Source organism: Anser anser (assembly GCF_964211835.1).
Source record: "Anser anser genome assembly, chromosome: 2".
NCBI classification, from domain to species: Eukaryota; Metazoa; Chordata; class Aves; order Anseriformes; family Anatidae; genus Anser; species Anser anser.
In genome coordinates, this window is record NC_139721.1 from 99959073 (window position 1) to 99975418 (window position 16346).

At 39.4% G+C, this 16346-nt stretch overlaps 1 protein-coding gene across 27 annotated transcripts in view; it reads left to right on the forward strand.

The window, feature by feature from the left end:
* The window catches only part of PDE1C (phosphodiesterase 1C), a 388068-nt gene that overhangs the window by 297844 nt on the left and 73878 nt on the right, over positions 1-16346 (forward strand). For all 27 annotated transcript variants that reach the window (XM_083822144.1, XM_083822164.1, XM_083822155.1 and 24 more), the window contains 5 exons: positions 3940-4053; positions 4918-5100; positions 7031-7097; positions 12271-12387; positions 13733-13873. In XM_083822144.1, the coding sequence (XP_083678270.1) occupies positions 3940-4053; positions 4918-5100; positions 7031-7097; positions 12271-12387; positions 13733-13873 (622 nt within the window). The remainder of the gene's footprint in view (positions 1-3939; positions 4054-4917; positions 5101-7030; positions 7098-12270; positions 12388-13732; positions 13874-16346) is intronic.

Genomic DNA, 16346 nt, shown 5'->3' on the forward strand with positions numbered 1-16346 from the left:
AAAATGCTTAGCATTGCACAGGGCATGGATTTGCTTTGGGCTCTTTAGGGATTATTCCAAGGACTAAAATGTGAAATAACTGTACAGAGAAAAACAGTTCTCGAACTTTTTCCATAGTATTTGGCACGCATCACAGACAATTTCTGGACTGGAGGAACAGCTTCCCTTGGAAATCTCATTAAGAAAGGTATTAGCTGTATCTTACCATAATTGTACAACCGGATTTAGAGCTAATATTGTATGGCCAACACTTCTCTGTAGGTGCTTTTCTGATGACCATAATCTGAGAAACACTTGTGGCGTGTGCCATGATCTTAAGACAGCTTAATATTAGAGATGGCTAATACCTGCTATCTGGCCTGGGGTCTCCTTGTTCACAGTAACTGACAGCTTCTTCTACAATTAGCTCCCTGGACTTCAATGGAACTAGGTCCAGCAGATCTGTGGAAATTTTTAGTTCTGCTACTGAAAGGATAAAAACAAAACAAAACAAAACAAAAAAAAGAAAAATATAGGTTTTGATCACTCTGAAATGAACCTTTAAAAGCAGAAGAAAACATGCTTTGGTTGAAAAAGCATTTTGTTCATGCAAAATAGCATGCTTCATTTTCAGACAATTACAGTAAAAGCAAAGTAAATAATGATTTGGATTCATTGAATTGATTATGATAATTGTATCAGTATGTTTCTTTTAGTCAGTAGCCCGACAGAAGACTCATTTTCCTATGAAGTGGTGCATGTAACTGAACCCTACTCACTTGCTACTGTGACTAGTGTATGAGGCAAAGACAGGAACTCAGAATCTTATAGAATCATAGAATATTCCAAGTTGGAAGGGACCCACAAGGATCATCAAGCCCAACTCCCAGCACCACGCAGGTCAACCCAGAAATTCAGACCACGTGACTAAGTGCACAGTCCAAACACTTCTTAAACTCCAACAGGCTTGGTGCAGTGACTGCTTCCCTGGGGAGACCGTTCCAGTGCGCGACAACCCTCTCAGTGAAGAACCTCTTCCTGATGTCTAGCCTGAACCTCTCCTGCCACAGCTTGACACCATTCCCGCGGGTCCTATCACTCTTGCCCTCTGTTTCCACTACCTTAGCACAAGATCCTGAAAATAAAATGTGTGAAAAGTTTGTTGTAATGTTTTTATTTCAGTTAAAATGGTTTGCTGAATTTGATTGAATTCCAGAATTCAGTCACCCCAAAACTGCATTTTCCAGCTAATAAATTTGCCTGGATGCCCTTCAATGGGACACTCTGACCTTACCTTTATGATTGCAGTTAGGACTATCTCAATGAAACTGAGATACATGAAATGAATTAAGGACAAACTATCACCGGGCTCTTATTTAGTAAAGGTAACTGGCAGCAGCTGCTGTGACTCGATGAGTCAGAAATAGTTATAGATAATGGATGGTAAGGCAATTTTTTTTTTCACAAGAGCAGCTGATCTTGTGACAAGGTTTTATTATAACAACTGTACTTCTGTTTTGCTAAATGATTGATGCACACAGTACTCTGCATAATCTTCGGTGATGAATGTTGGTGCCATGAAGCAACATTTACTCACTGTGCTATTACTGAACATGAATTTTGATTGACTTGTGGCATAGAGCTGCCGGGTACTTAAATCAATGAAATAAAAGTCAAGAAGAGGCAAAGATGATGTTCCTCCTGCGATATTAACTCCTTTGTCTTGTGTACAGTTTCTGGTAAGAAGTTAATGGGTTACATCTCTAGATTCCTCACACATGGGAAGAGGGAAAGAGAAGGCATGTGAACCACTGCTTGCTGTTTAGGTGTGAAAGCTGTGGTGTTTTTTTTTTGGTTTGGTTTGGTTTTTGGTTTTGAATTTTTTTGTGTGTGCATGTGTGTTTGTTTATTTGTTTGCTTGCTTTTTGTTTTTCTCTTCCTCCCTTCCTGCATTGGCAAGAAAAGCTGGGAATATCTAAGGAGGGATCAGTAGTTTTGGCTCTAGGAAGGAGGTGCATTCAGCTTCCCCATGTGCTGCTGCCTGAGGAAGCTATTGACCTAAAAGGTAGAGGAGAACCTTTCCCAGCTCTGCTCATCCTTCTAAAAGCATTGCCGCTCATACCTGGTGGTGCAGTTACACAGAAGAGAAGTATGAGAGCACGAAGGCACGTTTCCTCTTCCATGGGGCTGGAGTTGCTCTGTGGATTACCTCAGCTGGGTTCCAGGATTGGAGGAAATGTGCTGGTATGGCTGAGTGCTCTCTAATGGCTTACAGAGGTGGGAAGAATTGTGTTGAGTATGTTTGTACATCCCCGACCTTTCCATCCCCATTCTCACATCAGGAATGAAGTACAGAACAATACTTCTGCTTTCTTGACTACAAACAAGCAGATGAGATAATCTGCCCAGAGATGAAGGGTCCACCTCTTTTTTGAGATTCTTTATATGTCTAAATATATAGTTGTGTGTCAGTGGTACCACTGCCAGTAGGAGTGGTGTTTATGTGACCTAGCCAGAGAAACATAGATGTTTTTATTATTTTTGTTCTCTGCAGCCTCAGTGTTTAGGAGGATAGGGGGAGAAGAAGGAAACCCAGGAGGAAGAAGATGTTGGTGCAGTGCACATAGGCAGTCTGGATGCTTCTCAGCTCTTCCATGAAATCAAGCTCATTGGAGACTGGTTTCTCCTGAAATCATTGACGCCATGGCAGTATTGTAATAGCAAGCGAATACAGATATTCACTTCATGTTAAGAACTTCATTTATCTGGCTAGTGTAGGAGGTTGGGCTCCAAATGTGGTTAATAAAGTGAGAGTAAGGAATCAGTTTAGGGCACATAAATTGGTCTTGAGCTCTGCATTACTGTGTGGAAAAGCTTATCTTACTCCATGGACTATAGAAAAAGCTGAAGAAAACTAGTCTGCTAAGTTGAAGCCAGATTTTAGAGGACACAGCTACTCTTCTATGTTTCTGCATCATGAGCAGGACAAATTGCAACTTGTGATTTCTGCTACGCAGTTAAAAATACACTTCAATGTTTATTTAACTGCTGTCTAATGAGGATGAAGACACTGACCAAAATGTTTTAACATGGTAAATCTTTATCCCACGGTCTTTTTAAACGAATGTGTTTTTTTTTTTTTTTTTTTTTTCTTTTCTAATTTTTAAGAATGTACCTTCTTGGATTTTTTTTAAATATTGAGATTCACTCTTTACTTTTACATTTTGTTCTCTTTTTTTTCTTTTTTTTTTTTTCCCCCTTTTTTCTAATTTGGCACACAGTAGAGTGAAGGAGAAGAGACAAAAGAAAATTGTGCAAATATATTAATTGTCTTTGATAGAGGAGAAACAACACATTTTAAAAGGGAATCTGCACAAATTTTTGTTTTCAGAAAGTCTCTTCCCTCTAGTAATTATTTAATAGAGAAACTTCCATGAATTTTATTTAATACAGATGGGATGGTCTAAAGGTGACTTCGTGGTCTAATGAAAATTATGGTATTTCCTTAACCTTGTGTAGTGTTTCTGCAGTAGTATTTCTAAATATACTCAAATACACCTTTGCATATGTGTAAACCAGTCATCATAAATAGCTGACATTTACCAACAGATACTGCTCAAGATGTTACTTGCTTTATTATGCCTGGAATGAAATAACCCTCTCTTAGCTCCTCTGCTAAATTCCAAATTATTTCTGTTTTAACTTATTTCAGCATGAGTAGGGGACTTTGATATTTCAGTGACTTATTTGAGTCTAAATATAATGTGATGTTTGTCTGTCACCATTGTTCCTGATCTGTGAAAAGTATTTTTTGTTGATTTCTTCTATATGAATAAAAAACCTCTGTAGACTTCCACAAGTTTTCATATGCCTATCATGTATTCTAGGTCTCTTGCTGGATCCAGTTTTGAACTGATGCTCATTCTCAAACCTGTTTCAAACCTCTCAAACCTCTTTCAGGTTGCGGTCTTTGGTAAAGCAGTTAGAGAGAGGGGAAGCTTCAGTTGTAGACCTAAAGAAGAATTTGGAATATGCTGCAACTGTTCTTGAGTCAGTATACATTGATGAAACTAGGTGAGTTAACCACAGATATCATCATTCATCTTATATCTAGTACCAATAACACAAAATTGTAATTTACACATCAGTTGGAAAAGTTGTTGTTGCCAAGATTTATTACTCACAGACAATATGTTTTTAATCATTAAAATATTGTATTTCACAGAGAGCAGATCTTCAGTCCTTGGTCTAAAAGCTTCTTTACATTTCCCAGGGCAGAAGGAAGATCAAAAGCAATCATAAGTTTAATATATTCTCTTAGAGAAAGGTTTTCATAATAATTGGTTCCCACTTTTTCTGAAAGTTTCTAAGGAAAGTTCTAAATTGGTACCCCTCTATTCCGTTTGAATAGTGTTAAATCTTTTCATTTGTATCAAGACTTTGAAATTATTACTTTTTTTTTAGTCCAGGTCATGATAGAGGTAGACTGGTAAGACGCTGGAGAGGAGTTCCCCTTCTTTTTATGTGCTGTTTCCCCAGTGCTAAATGTACTTCTAGAGTCACCTTAGATGATCAGAATAGGAAAGGAGAGGACTGGGAAGTTAGACATGACTGTCAATGATATCTGAAGGGCTGAAAGGTCAGGAATATTGATGAGAGGAAAATGAGAAGTGAGTGGATGATTATGTCATTGTGCTTCAGAAAGTTGATACTTCTTGTTTGTCAGCCTAGCAGTAAGTTTCACAATCTGGCATTTAACTATACAAGAGAATAAACAACCTGTTGAAGACTTGTAGAAATATGTTTCATTAGGGCTTACAAACTGAAGGCATTTAACAACTGCTTTTAGTAGAATATATGTACATTTCTTTTTGGTGAATGATGATGTAATGCTCTCCAAGGCAGTCTACTTACCCATCATTTTCCTTCCCCTTCTAGGCGACTACTGGACACAGAAGATGAGCTCAGTGACATCCAGTCCGACTCTGTGCCCTCAGAGGTCCGGGACTGGTTGGCTTCTACCTTCACACGACAAATGGGGATGATGCTCAAAAGGACTGAGGAAAAGCCCCGGTTCAGAAGTATTGTCCATGCAGTACAAGCGGGAATATTTGTGGAAAGGTAAAGGAGCATGTAATTACTTTGTTCTGGTAGCTGCCCAGTTACTGCGGGTTGCACCTGTAGTATTAAATACAGAATACTTTAATAAGTTTCTAATGATGTTTCTACACAGATCTGATTATCACCTGGAAACCTGGTGCTGCTGAAGCAGCACATTCTGATCAATTCTTAGCATAATACAGGTGTAATAGCACAGTTGAAATAATTTTGACAGAGAATATACACCTCTGCATAGCCCTAGGTCAGGAGTCAAAGTTTTTAAAATTCAGTAAACCCAGACCAGGCCCTTCCTTGCCTGTTTACCTCTGCTGTCTGGTTATTTCTTAGGAAGAACTGCTAAGAAACAAAAGAAAATTCTATATCATAGTATTACTGGCCTGAATTGCATAGTACATGTATGGACCAAGACTGACGTGAAATATTTGGAGCTTAGAGGGGATTTAAAAAAATCCATTGAGACCTCTCAGCCTTTTCAGTCATGATTTGCATCAGAACATACTGCTAAAATTGATATAGTCATTTAAATTTCCACTCATTTCCACACTTACCTTTTCTTATTGAGTAACCTCTCTTCCCTGACATTCTTCCTTCAAGCAAGGAGGGCTGGTGCATGTGAAACAGCCAGGAGACTTCAGACAGCAGGTCCCAGGTCTCTACAGCAAAATTCAAGTCAGGAGTGAATGCGCTGGGAGAGACTTCCATGACACTGAAGAGCACCCTTTCACTGTTTATCAGAATTGCATTGAGTGCCTAGCAGTTTTCTGTGTAGGAGGGTGGGTGTATCAGACAGCATACCACAGGTCATACAGATACACAGAGCTTCCTCCTACATATTTAAGAAGTTACTTAAAGTGCAAGAAATTACTGTAGATGTGTTAAGAGTGGCAGCAATTGTGATAAGTCTAACAGGACAGCATCACTTGTCATTTCTCTCTGGAAAAGATTTCTCCCAGGTTTGACAGGCTATTTGTGAATTAACCCTCACTCTCAGGGAGGGACTTGCTCAACAAAGAAATAAATGAACCGCAGAGATCTGGCTGCAGGAGGCTGTTTTCCAGTTGATCTGAGTCACTGTGGCCTTAAAGAGGAAACATTCAGATGTGATACGGCACCAGAGGAAGGTTGTTGCTCTCCTGAGCTAAGGGAGAGGGACTCTGCCTGAGTCATCACTTAAGAGAAAACTACTGTGTCCTGGCAGAAGGAGAAGACAGCTTTCCATCACCTCTTTTTAGTTCTGCATTGCTTAAGTACAATAAAGGGTGAGCTGTGGAAAAGCATTTTAGCCGTGTCAATGTTTCTGTATTCACCAAGCCTATTAAAATGTGTGGCTTGAAAACAAGTTTAAAATCTAGTACATACTTTGGTGCTTTGCTTAGTATAGTTGCAGATATTGATTGTTGGCTTATTCTCTCTCATATGTACACAGAGAACACCTAAAAGATTTTATACCAATCTTAATAAATAAATAAACAAATAAATAAATAGACAAAAGTAGCAGCTGTACCAAACTGGAGATGATTTATTGCAGACAATAAATGATTTTTAAAGTACAGGATTAGCTTGCATGCTAGACCGGCAAGGACAGTGTGGTTATCTGCAGTGGAAAATGAGGAACATCTTGTCTATTTGAGAGTAGCATTTCCCTCTGATGAAGATCTGCTATTGACAGATTCTTCTGATGTCCTGTCAGGTGATCAAGGTATGAGATACTGGGAAGTGTATCGTCCCAAGTTAGGCTATACAATAAGAATGGGACAGAGAGTATGTGTACAAGTTAGAAAGAAGAAGAAATTAAAAAACAAATTGCAGTTAGGGTTTGCTGGGCTGAGCAAGGTCTCCTGTAATGGTGTGTTGCCTTATTGGTTTATTTTGTTTGTTTGTTTTTGTTTAATTTTATTTATGTGTTGATTTAACTATTTTATCTTGGCAGAATGTACAGACGAACATCAAATATGGTTGGTTTGAGCTACCCACCAGCTGTAATTGGAGTGCTAAAGGTAATCCTGATAAAAAGGTGCAGGGCATGGGCATGTCTGTACAAACCATCAGGGTGACAGTGATATTTGACTTGGGAGTCTTTGCACTTGCCTTTTTCTCCTCTCTGATGTTTAGTTTAGTTTATCTACATTAATAATTTACTGGCCTAAGAGAATATTCTTTCAATGAAAGGAACAACAGGGTTCAAGGCTTCGGCCATTTTCAAGTTGTGAAGGTTACAGCTCTGTTCTAGTTTCCAGCAATTAAACTGATCACTTCATAACATGCTAAAATCAATCACAACCTTGCACAGTGAAGAAAGAAAACATGGGTGCAGAGAAATGGAGAAAGGAAAGTATCAGTTGCTGTGAGAGGAGGGATGTTCTTGTATGTCTTAGCTTTAGGTCTTCAAAGGGACAATCATCTTAGGAATAATAGTCTTTTGTGAGTTTTGAAATTTCAGAGAAAGACCAAGAGGTCACAAGTAGTCTGACAAAAATAAAATTCAATTCATTGGGCAATCGCAAGGTTTTTGATTTAGGCAAGAATTATCAAGACCACAAATACAGGTTAGCCTGGATGGTTCAACCATGCCATGCAGTGATGAAAAAAGGTGACACAAAGGGGAATATATAAGGACATTACATGTAAAGCTTGTGAAACAGTCCTTCTGCTCTACTCTACACAGGAAAGACCTACAGTTAGGGTACCGAATCCTTTTCTTTTTGGACAGTACAACTGATCAAAAGATAATGGAGCAATCACAGAAGGTCCACTGAGTGCAACAAGAATGATGACCTTCATGTACAGAATTGTAGCATTTATTCACACCTTTTTCCAACCACAGATTTACAAGTGTTAGCTTCACTCCTGCAAATGGGATCTAAAGTCTTGTTTTAGAACTACACCTCATAGCCAGATTATGGGGGAACACATCTATAATGGTACCTCTTTTCCGGAGTAACAAGACAGTCCAAGACCTGTCGGCTACTCTCAGCTGACTTAAACCTCACAGAAGCCCTTTCTATGTTTTTAAGTTATTGAGGATGATAAACAGAACTGATTAAGCTAGAGTAAGTTAAGACACATCAATAACAACAAAGGCATTGACTAATTTTGTTCAGGGTCAAATAATGCCTGCTTGGCTACTGTGCACTCCAGGATGTGTTTTGTTTTTTTAAACTATTTTGAGAACGTATCTCTGCTTGGATGGCCTTGGGGTAGGTAACAGACATGGTTGAAATAAGAATTACTTGTTTTTAAGAAGTGTTCTGTCTTTGAAATAATACTTCATCTTAAATTTCTCAGTCCCATTTCCTTAATGGGAAATGGTACATTTCTTGCTTGTTTCAGTCCAGTACAGCCAACTAAAGAAAAAAATCCCCAAACTTACAGCTACCTGACTGCTTGGTGAGCTCTGTAAAATGAGCTAATAGTTTAAGCATGAAAAATGGTATAGGATGTACCACAGACATCTCTTCAGCTGGTCTATGTTGCCATAATCAATATTCTCTTTAGAGTTACAGTAATAAGGACAAGGGCTGAGATGACACGGACTGAAGACTAGTTTATTTTTGAATTTTGTGCTCTTTTTTTTGCTGTGGTGACCAACAAGATGCCTGCACTGAGTAAACCAAAGCTGTGGAATCAGCTTGTGAAAATGAGGCTGGTTTTAATAAAACAATGAAATACTGTAGCTTATGCAAAGAGTGTGGATGGAGTGGTAGCAGTGCAAGTCCAAGGCATATTCTCTCTCCCTTTTTCAGTGGGTGAGAAGTTAGGCAATATTTGAATTGGTTCCACAGCATCTCTTTCTCTCTGTGTATGTATCTCAGATACTGATTTTTGTACTGCCATAGATAGTTGCTTTTCTGCATGACATGGGTGTAATGATGTAAGACGTAGTGCTATAAAAGGAATGATCAGATTTGTATCACATTTGAATATTGGCCATGCATGCCATTCATACGGATGTGTGAATAAGTGTGTTCATTTACCTGGCAAGTTTTGGTGATCTGCTGTTCAGCAGTGTAGTGCTAGAGATAGAACTTAATAGTAACTAACTGCTGAAATATTTAACTGCTTTAGATTTTTTTTTTCTTTTTTTCTTTTTCAGCCTTTTCTGATGCCTAGGCTGTCCTGGAAGTATTTTCTGGGCTAGCTAATATGCATGTATGCAGAAACTGTAGTCTCTTCCAAAGTGACAGTATCTGCAATTATTTAGTATCTGCAATATAGACATCAGCTTGACTGTGGCTACAAGAAATTGTCAGGCCTACCAGTAATGTTGAAAAGATAGCATCCATCCCTGAATCTGCTTGTTGGCTTATAAAGACAGATCAAGTCTCCAAGGTTAAGGACAGATGGAAAGGCAGAAAACTGAACATTTAGGAAGAACTGGAGTTTCACTTTATCTCTAGGTTCCCCCAAAAGATGGAACAATGGCCAAATAATTAAGACACAGGACTGCAAGATAAGATAACCTTGGGTCTGTAGTTAGACTGCAGTGAGCATAGGTAGCATAAGGGCAGTTCATGACACTTTAACTGAGGCTACAGGGCCAGTGACCTAGAAATGAGTAGCAAAGGAAGTTTCCCATCCCTTGCTTCTCCTCCTCTCTTTACTGAGAAGAAAGGTTTTTCTCCTGCAGCACAAAATGCCTGTGAAGTTCTGCTTATCTATAGATCTCTTCCCAATATATGGGTCAATTCTGTGTTAATTTTTTTAAAGGTCAAAAATCCACTATTTTTCAAAGTTTAGATGGTATTGCTGCAAGCCTCTAAGCAATCTGTAACACGTTCATGCTTCTGTTAAGAGGATTTTCCCCGTAGTTCTTTAGGGTAAAATGCTGCTGTCATTACTGTCAATAGCAAAACTTCTGTTCACTAAATGAGAACAAGGATTTTTCCATCAATAAAATCTAAATAATGCTACTGTGAAACTTAGCATCTATTTGGTTAACCACTATTCAGTATAAAAGAACGATTTTGATGTACTGTTTTGCAATTTGGTTCATTTCATCTGCTGCAAGAGCACAAGAAGAAAAAATACATAAAGAAACAAGAAAAAGTAGATAAAAATTTCTTGCTACAAAAAATACATAAAAACAACCCTTTTATTCCTTCAAGATAAGATTGCCTTACGATGAGTTCTATTTCAGCATAGTTGAGACATTAAATTCAATGTCATAGGAACCAGAAGTCAATTATTATATATATGCAAGTGTTAAATTCATTTGCTCCCTTACCTGAGATTAGTGATTGTGAAATAAAAACACTCAAAAACCAGCAAAATATTTAAAGTTGACTGAGTGTATGCTTTGGACTTTTTTTTTTTTTCTTGCTCATTTTCTAGTTTATAGTTAAAGGGCTTCAAAACATGCTTTCTTGGTGGTACTTATTACTCTTTTGGACATTTTCCCTCTCCAACACCTATTGGAAATGTTGAAAAGATGCAATTTATGATTGCTGTTCTGTGACTTTGGCCACAAATAATTTCTGGAGAAGCCTGACCCTGTCTTCATTGTGTGGGCTCTACACAGCTTGTAAAATTAACTGCTCCACCAGGGGATGATTTACTGGGATAGATGGAACAACTTTGATGAAAGCAGCGCTGAATCTCCAGCATCCTTGATATTCACTCACTTTATGACACAAATTAGCCTTTCCTTGGACTGTACTTTCCCAAAAGACATACTCAGCTCTATATAATCAACACTATGTGAATAGCAAAGTTGTTAGGGTCAGCCCACACTGGAGAGAACTGGCCATGACAACAAACAGCAACAGGTTGAGCTTTAAGAGTTTGTTAGAAAAGTATAATTTAGTATTTTTCATGTTTCTACAAAGGATTGTAAATTTTCAGATGGCTCTATTCCTTAACACTGTTCAATGTTATATCTAACACCCCCATTTCATGCTCTGAGAGCCAGCCGTGCATATATGTATATGAAATGCAGTCATCTTTCTTGGTGAAAGTGCCAAAAAGAAATGGGAGCTAACTTGCAACAGTTTGAAAATGGAGGAAAACTTTAATTTATAGATGTCAATCTTTAATATGTGGTTTAGAGAGAGTCCTTTGGATTTGTCCCTGTGGGAAGCACATCTAAATTCTCAGCAGGAAAGAGACCAAAAGCTGGTCCTGTGCCAGATGCAGCTGTGGAGTTGATGTGTATATCATTCCTCTAGCTATAACTTCATCTGCACCTTTACTCTTTGTTGCTAGGAGGAGGAGAGAGAGGTTCATTGGTTTTCAGGAACATCCTATTCTGAGATCGAGGCACTTTATCTTAATAGATAATGAGTGTTGTCAGCTCCAACTGCCTTCCCTAAGAGTTGAGTTTGAACTGAACCTTCTGCAAGAAAGTTTATACTTCACACTATAGCTCTATGAGCTTATAGCTTTCCCTTAGCTTTATGATCTGGGAATTGAACTTTCCCTCCTCCATCTCTTGACTGACCACCCTGCAGCATTACTATATCATTTACAGCTGACTGGAACTCTACCAACTGGAGTTAGATATTTACTTTCATGTTACAAAAATATTTTTTTTATGTCATTATTAGCACTTAATGTAACATTACTGTGATTTTTCTCCTGCTCTGTAGTTTTGTGAAAACCCCAATGAACTCACTTAGCTTTAAAAAAAAATAAAAATTTAAAGCTAATTAAAAAAAATGCTTAAAAAATAGAGTAATGCTGTCTTTGGGCAGTTGAAGCTGCAATAATCACAGCATTCATATTCAGATCTCAAGGAGCTAAGTTACTCTTTGAGTCTAGCAAGATAGTTCTTCTAGATATTTATTATTTTGGTTGACTGTGTAGCAAGTGGTGAAAATATGACCATGGGCCACACTATGGCCATCCCAATGTTTCAGTTACGAAAGCAAAACAAGATTCTTTCTGCATTCAGCTGTTGCCAATTAAATTCTGATATGGTGAATCACTGTGATTAGAATAAACAAGCAACATAAGTGTTCTGAATGGAAGCTTCTTAAACATGAGTCATACAATACTGATGAGTAAATTAAACTCTGCATTAGTTAAATGAAACTGAGAAAGTTTTTAAAAAGAAAAGCTATACACTTACATCCCCTCTCTCATCCACCATTTGTAGATATAAAGTGATAGAAATGGAACTATGATGGTAAAAAGAATGACCATATTAACTGTCTTTTCTACTCATTCTTGCAGAATGTAGACAAGTGGTCCTTCGATGTATTTGCATTAAATGATGCCAGTGGGGATCATGCACTGAAATTCATTTTCTATGAACTTCTCACACGCTATGATCTGATAAACCGTTTCAAGGTCAGTAGTTGTAAGATGGGTTTCTTTTTCCATTTTGCATTTTCTTGAATTTCATTCTTATTCTGCTTGTTCCATTCAGAATGCAATTATTTTAGCTGTATTTGAAGGTGTATATGAAGGCTTTGTGTTCACTGTTGTTTCCCTTAAAAGGTTAGTATAACCTTTTTTTGCAGTAACCAGGGCAAAATGTTATTTAAGTAGATTGCAGTAGGACACCATGTAGTGGGTAGGGCTCCAAACAGCATCCCCATGAAATCTACTACACTTGATCCTGTGGTAATGATGATGCCGTTCTCCTGAGATTCTTGGCAATCTCAAGCATGCAAACAAAAAATGAGAGCTTGGCTTGTTAGTCTCAAATGCTACATATCTTTTACTCCAACTTTGAACAGGCTTACAATTGGATCACAGAAGTATTGCTCTTAAATCTTTACCATTCTCCCCACCCAAATATTCCATTAACCTTACCTCCATTGACACTTTCTCTGGGTGTTCCCACTCGCTTTAACTGAAAATGTTTACATTTCTCTGACTCCTGTACTTCATGAACTGCCCATGTCTGATGAGAAATGTTTGAAGATGATAATTGAGAATTACATCAGCCCTTGATACATACCCAAGAGGAAAATAACTGTGAAACTCTAACTATAGCAATATGAAAGTGTAGGGTATTTACAGTTTGAGGAAAGCATTGGAGAATCCATGCTGCTAGTTGCATATATATGCAGCTGACACCACCTATGTAGTCTCCTCCATAGAAATCTCCTGAATTTAATTTTCTCTAGTGTGTATGGTTATACTCCTGGAGTTAAAAAGTATGGCAAGCCCATAGTATGGACAGGCTGGATTTGGCAACGAAAAAACAGAGGTTTGATAAATGATACTCTTCTTAATAGAGAATCTCAGACTTGCTATATGATGTATTTAATTGCAAAATCTGGAATGTGGATAGTAAAGCAGTGATATATACCAGAGGGTTGTGAGGGGAACAGACAGACACTTGTGTCCTAAACAGAAATATTTCTCTGGGGGCAATCAATCAAGTACTCTGTTACTTTATGTACTGCATGTGCGCTCCAAACGGCATTGCATAGTGTACTGACCAGTGTGTGTTTATGTGTGTGAATGATTCATCATCCATAACGTAATTAGAGATGGGAAAGCCAGTTGGAGGAAGTGAACTTGATTCACTTTCTCTCTCCAGTGCCTATTTAAGATGTTTTAGGATGCTATTTATTTGTGAAGTATAAACTGCTCTTTGGGGCCTCTTATAAAAATAGTTCCATCCAAATGCTAGCAATTACAGGTGCTTATTTCATTTTTAATTCTGTACTACTTTTCTCAGATCCCCATTTCTGCCCTGGTGTCCTTTGTGGAAGCTCTGGAGGTTGGGTACAGCAAACACAAAAATCCTTATCACAACCTAATGCATGCCGCAGATGTGACACAGACAGTCCATTACCTCCTTTTCAAGACAGGCGTAGTGGTAAGTACAGGAGTTGGCATTCTGAACATGTAATGAGATTACAGCAGTTTTTGTTCAGTAAGGAGATTATGATTATCCACAGTAGAGCCCATTTGCACTGTAGAAAAACTTAATTTGATATGGCTTTACTAATAAAAGTAGAGAATTAGGATTATTTAGAAAAAAGAAGTTGGGTGTGAATATGGATAACTCTTTTAACTGTTCTGAGAGAGAATGGGAGAAAAACCCAAGCTCAATTCTCCACTCTGCCACAGAGTCTGTGAATGAGTGGATGCCTGGGTGAGTCTGGCACGTCAATTTTGCTGGGATTCATTTCACTTAATGTGTAGAAGCAAATTGTCTATGCTTTCTTCTTACTTAAGGGAGCAAGGCAGTAACCTCCAAAGGACAATTCACTCCACTTACCTGGGGTTGACAAGAGCTGTATTTAGAGAAGATGATCTCCATCCAATTCCTACACCAAAACCCTCTGAACTTGCTTACAAAGAAACCTAAGGACAGCTGATGTTTGACAAGAATGACAGGAATGGGCAGAAGTCTTAAACAGAAATACTTATGCATACAATATGTTCCCAAAGTAGTTATCAAGACCAAAAAAAAAAAAAAAAAGTTTGAAGAAGTACCAGACAAATTAAAGGAAGATAGATTCTGGAATGGCTATCAAACATTACGGTTTGGTTTCAGTGGGTGGCTCAGAAATTTCCTGACCCATGCATTTGGAAGAGTAGATAATAGGGAACACTCAATGAGTTTTGTTTGCTTTGTTTTCTTGTATTTGCTTTTTTATTATGATTATATTGTATAGTTATTTTAATTTTTTTAATGTCCACACTTGAAAAAAAGTCCTAATGTCAAGAAATTGTGAAGACTGTTGTTGAACAGTCTACAGGAAAAACTAAGCTGGTTGGGTTGGTGTTTCTGGTGATGGCTTGCTGTGCCTGTGCTGCCGTGGTTGCAGGTGATCCCAACACCCCCTGTTTTCCTGGCTAGTTTCAGGGTTTTGCTTTCACAACTTGCAGAGATGAAGCAGGAAGTCATACTGACTGTTAAGCTGTCCTGTGGACTCATGGAGGCAAGTGTCTCCTCTCAGCTATTTCATGGTTTCTTTGCTTCCTTTGGCTCCTGCTGTTTTGAGAAAGTGTGGACCACATGTTTAGAGGACTGGTTGATGGTTTTGTGGGTTAGATTCTGTCAAGCTCAGTCAAATTTGGATAAACTGGAGAGGATGGAGACCCCACAGGCTCCAGGCAGGGGTTCCATGCCTGAGCACCCTCACAGGGACGATCTTTTCCCTTTGCTTAGCTTGGAGTTGTCCATCCTCCAGCATGGGCCTGGTGCCTCTCATCTTTTCACCACTGAGTGCCTGTGAACAAAGTCAGGCATGATAGTCTTCCACGCTCCCAGTAGGCATCTGTAGTCAATATTCATGAGCACCCCGAGCCCTTTTTGGTTAATGCAGACCAAAGGCAGGTCCCTCAGTTTGCCCTTGGATGCCTTGTGCCTTGACCCCTCCCCAGCTTTGAGGACCTGGGCTGGGCCCTTGTGACATACAGCAATGTTTTCCCTGTACTGGGGAGACCAGAAGGGGACACAGGAGTCCACAAGCAGACTCCAAAGTTCCAAAAAAACAGAGGGAGGCACTTACTGGTTTGTTTTTTCTTTTATTCTTGGTTATGTTGTTTTGTTGGTTTTGCTTTTTTATTATTACCATTTTGTATAGTTATTGTGAACTGTCCATTTTCCACTCCTGACAAAAAGTCCTAATGAAGCATCTACAGTGGACCTCAGTGCTGAAGTCCAGCACTTCTTCCTGTTGGAATGGAGGTCTTCTGCTTCTCCAAAGGAACAGCTGCCTCTGTAGCTTCTTTGGCACATCCTGGAGGCCCCAGGGAGCCTGGGGGCCCTCCGACAAGCTCCTCCCGTTGCCCCTGGCGCAGCAGCTCAGACAACACCAGTCCCTGTCCTCTCCTCTTCCTCAGGGCTCAGCGCAGAGGAGATGCCAGCTCTATGGGAGGTGCTGGAGTGGGGGATGGCAAAGGAGGGCTCCTCCAAGCCTTGGCTTGAAGAGTTGCCAGGAGTCAGATGTTCCCTGGGAGTCCGCGAGATGTTCCTGGACCCGGGGCTCTCTTGGCTGATGAAAAACTGCCTGATGGTCAATGCCTGAGTGGAGCGCGCCGTTTGGTGGGATATGGAGAGCCCCTAGCGCTCCTGTGACAGCTCAGATGCTGTCTGTTGACAGGCTGCCTGCGCACAATGGTGTGGTGGCTGGTCAGCCCTGATGGAGGTGGATCCACTTCCATTGGATGTTCTTCATGTAGAGGTAGATTCACCTCCATGGGCTCCACGTCACTCCCAGGCACATCCACATCCATTGGCTCCACTGCACATCTCTTCCCCACAAGCCGCGGCTTCTTCTGGGGTGGAGGATTCATTCTTCCTCAGTGGAAGATCTGTGACTTACGTAGCTCACGCA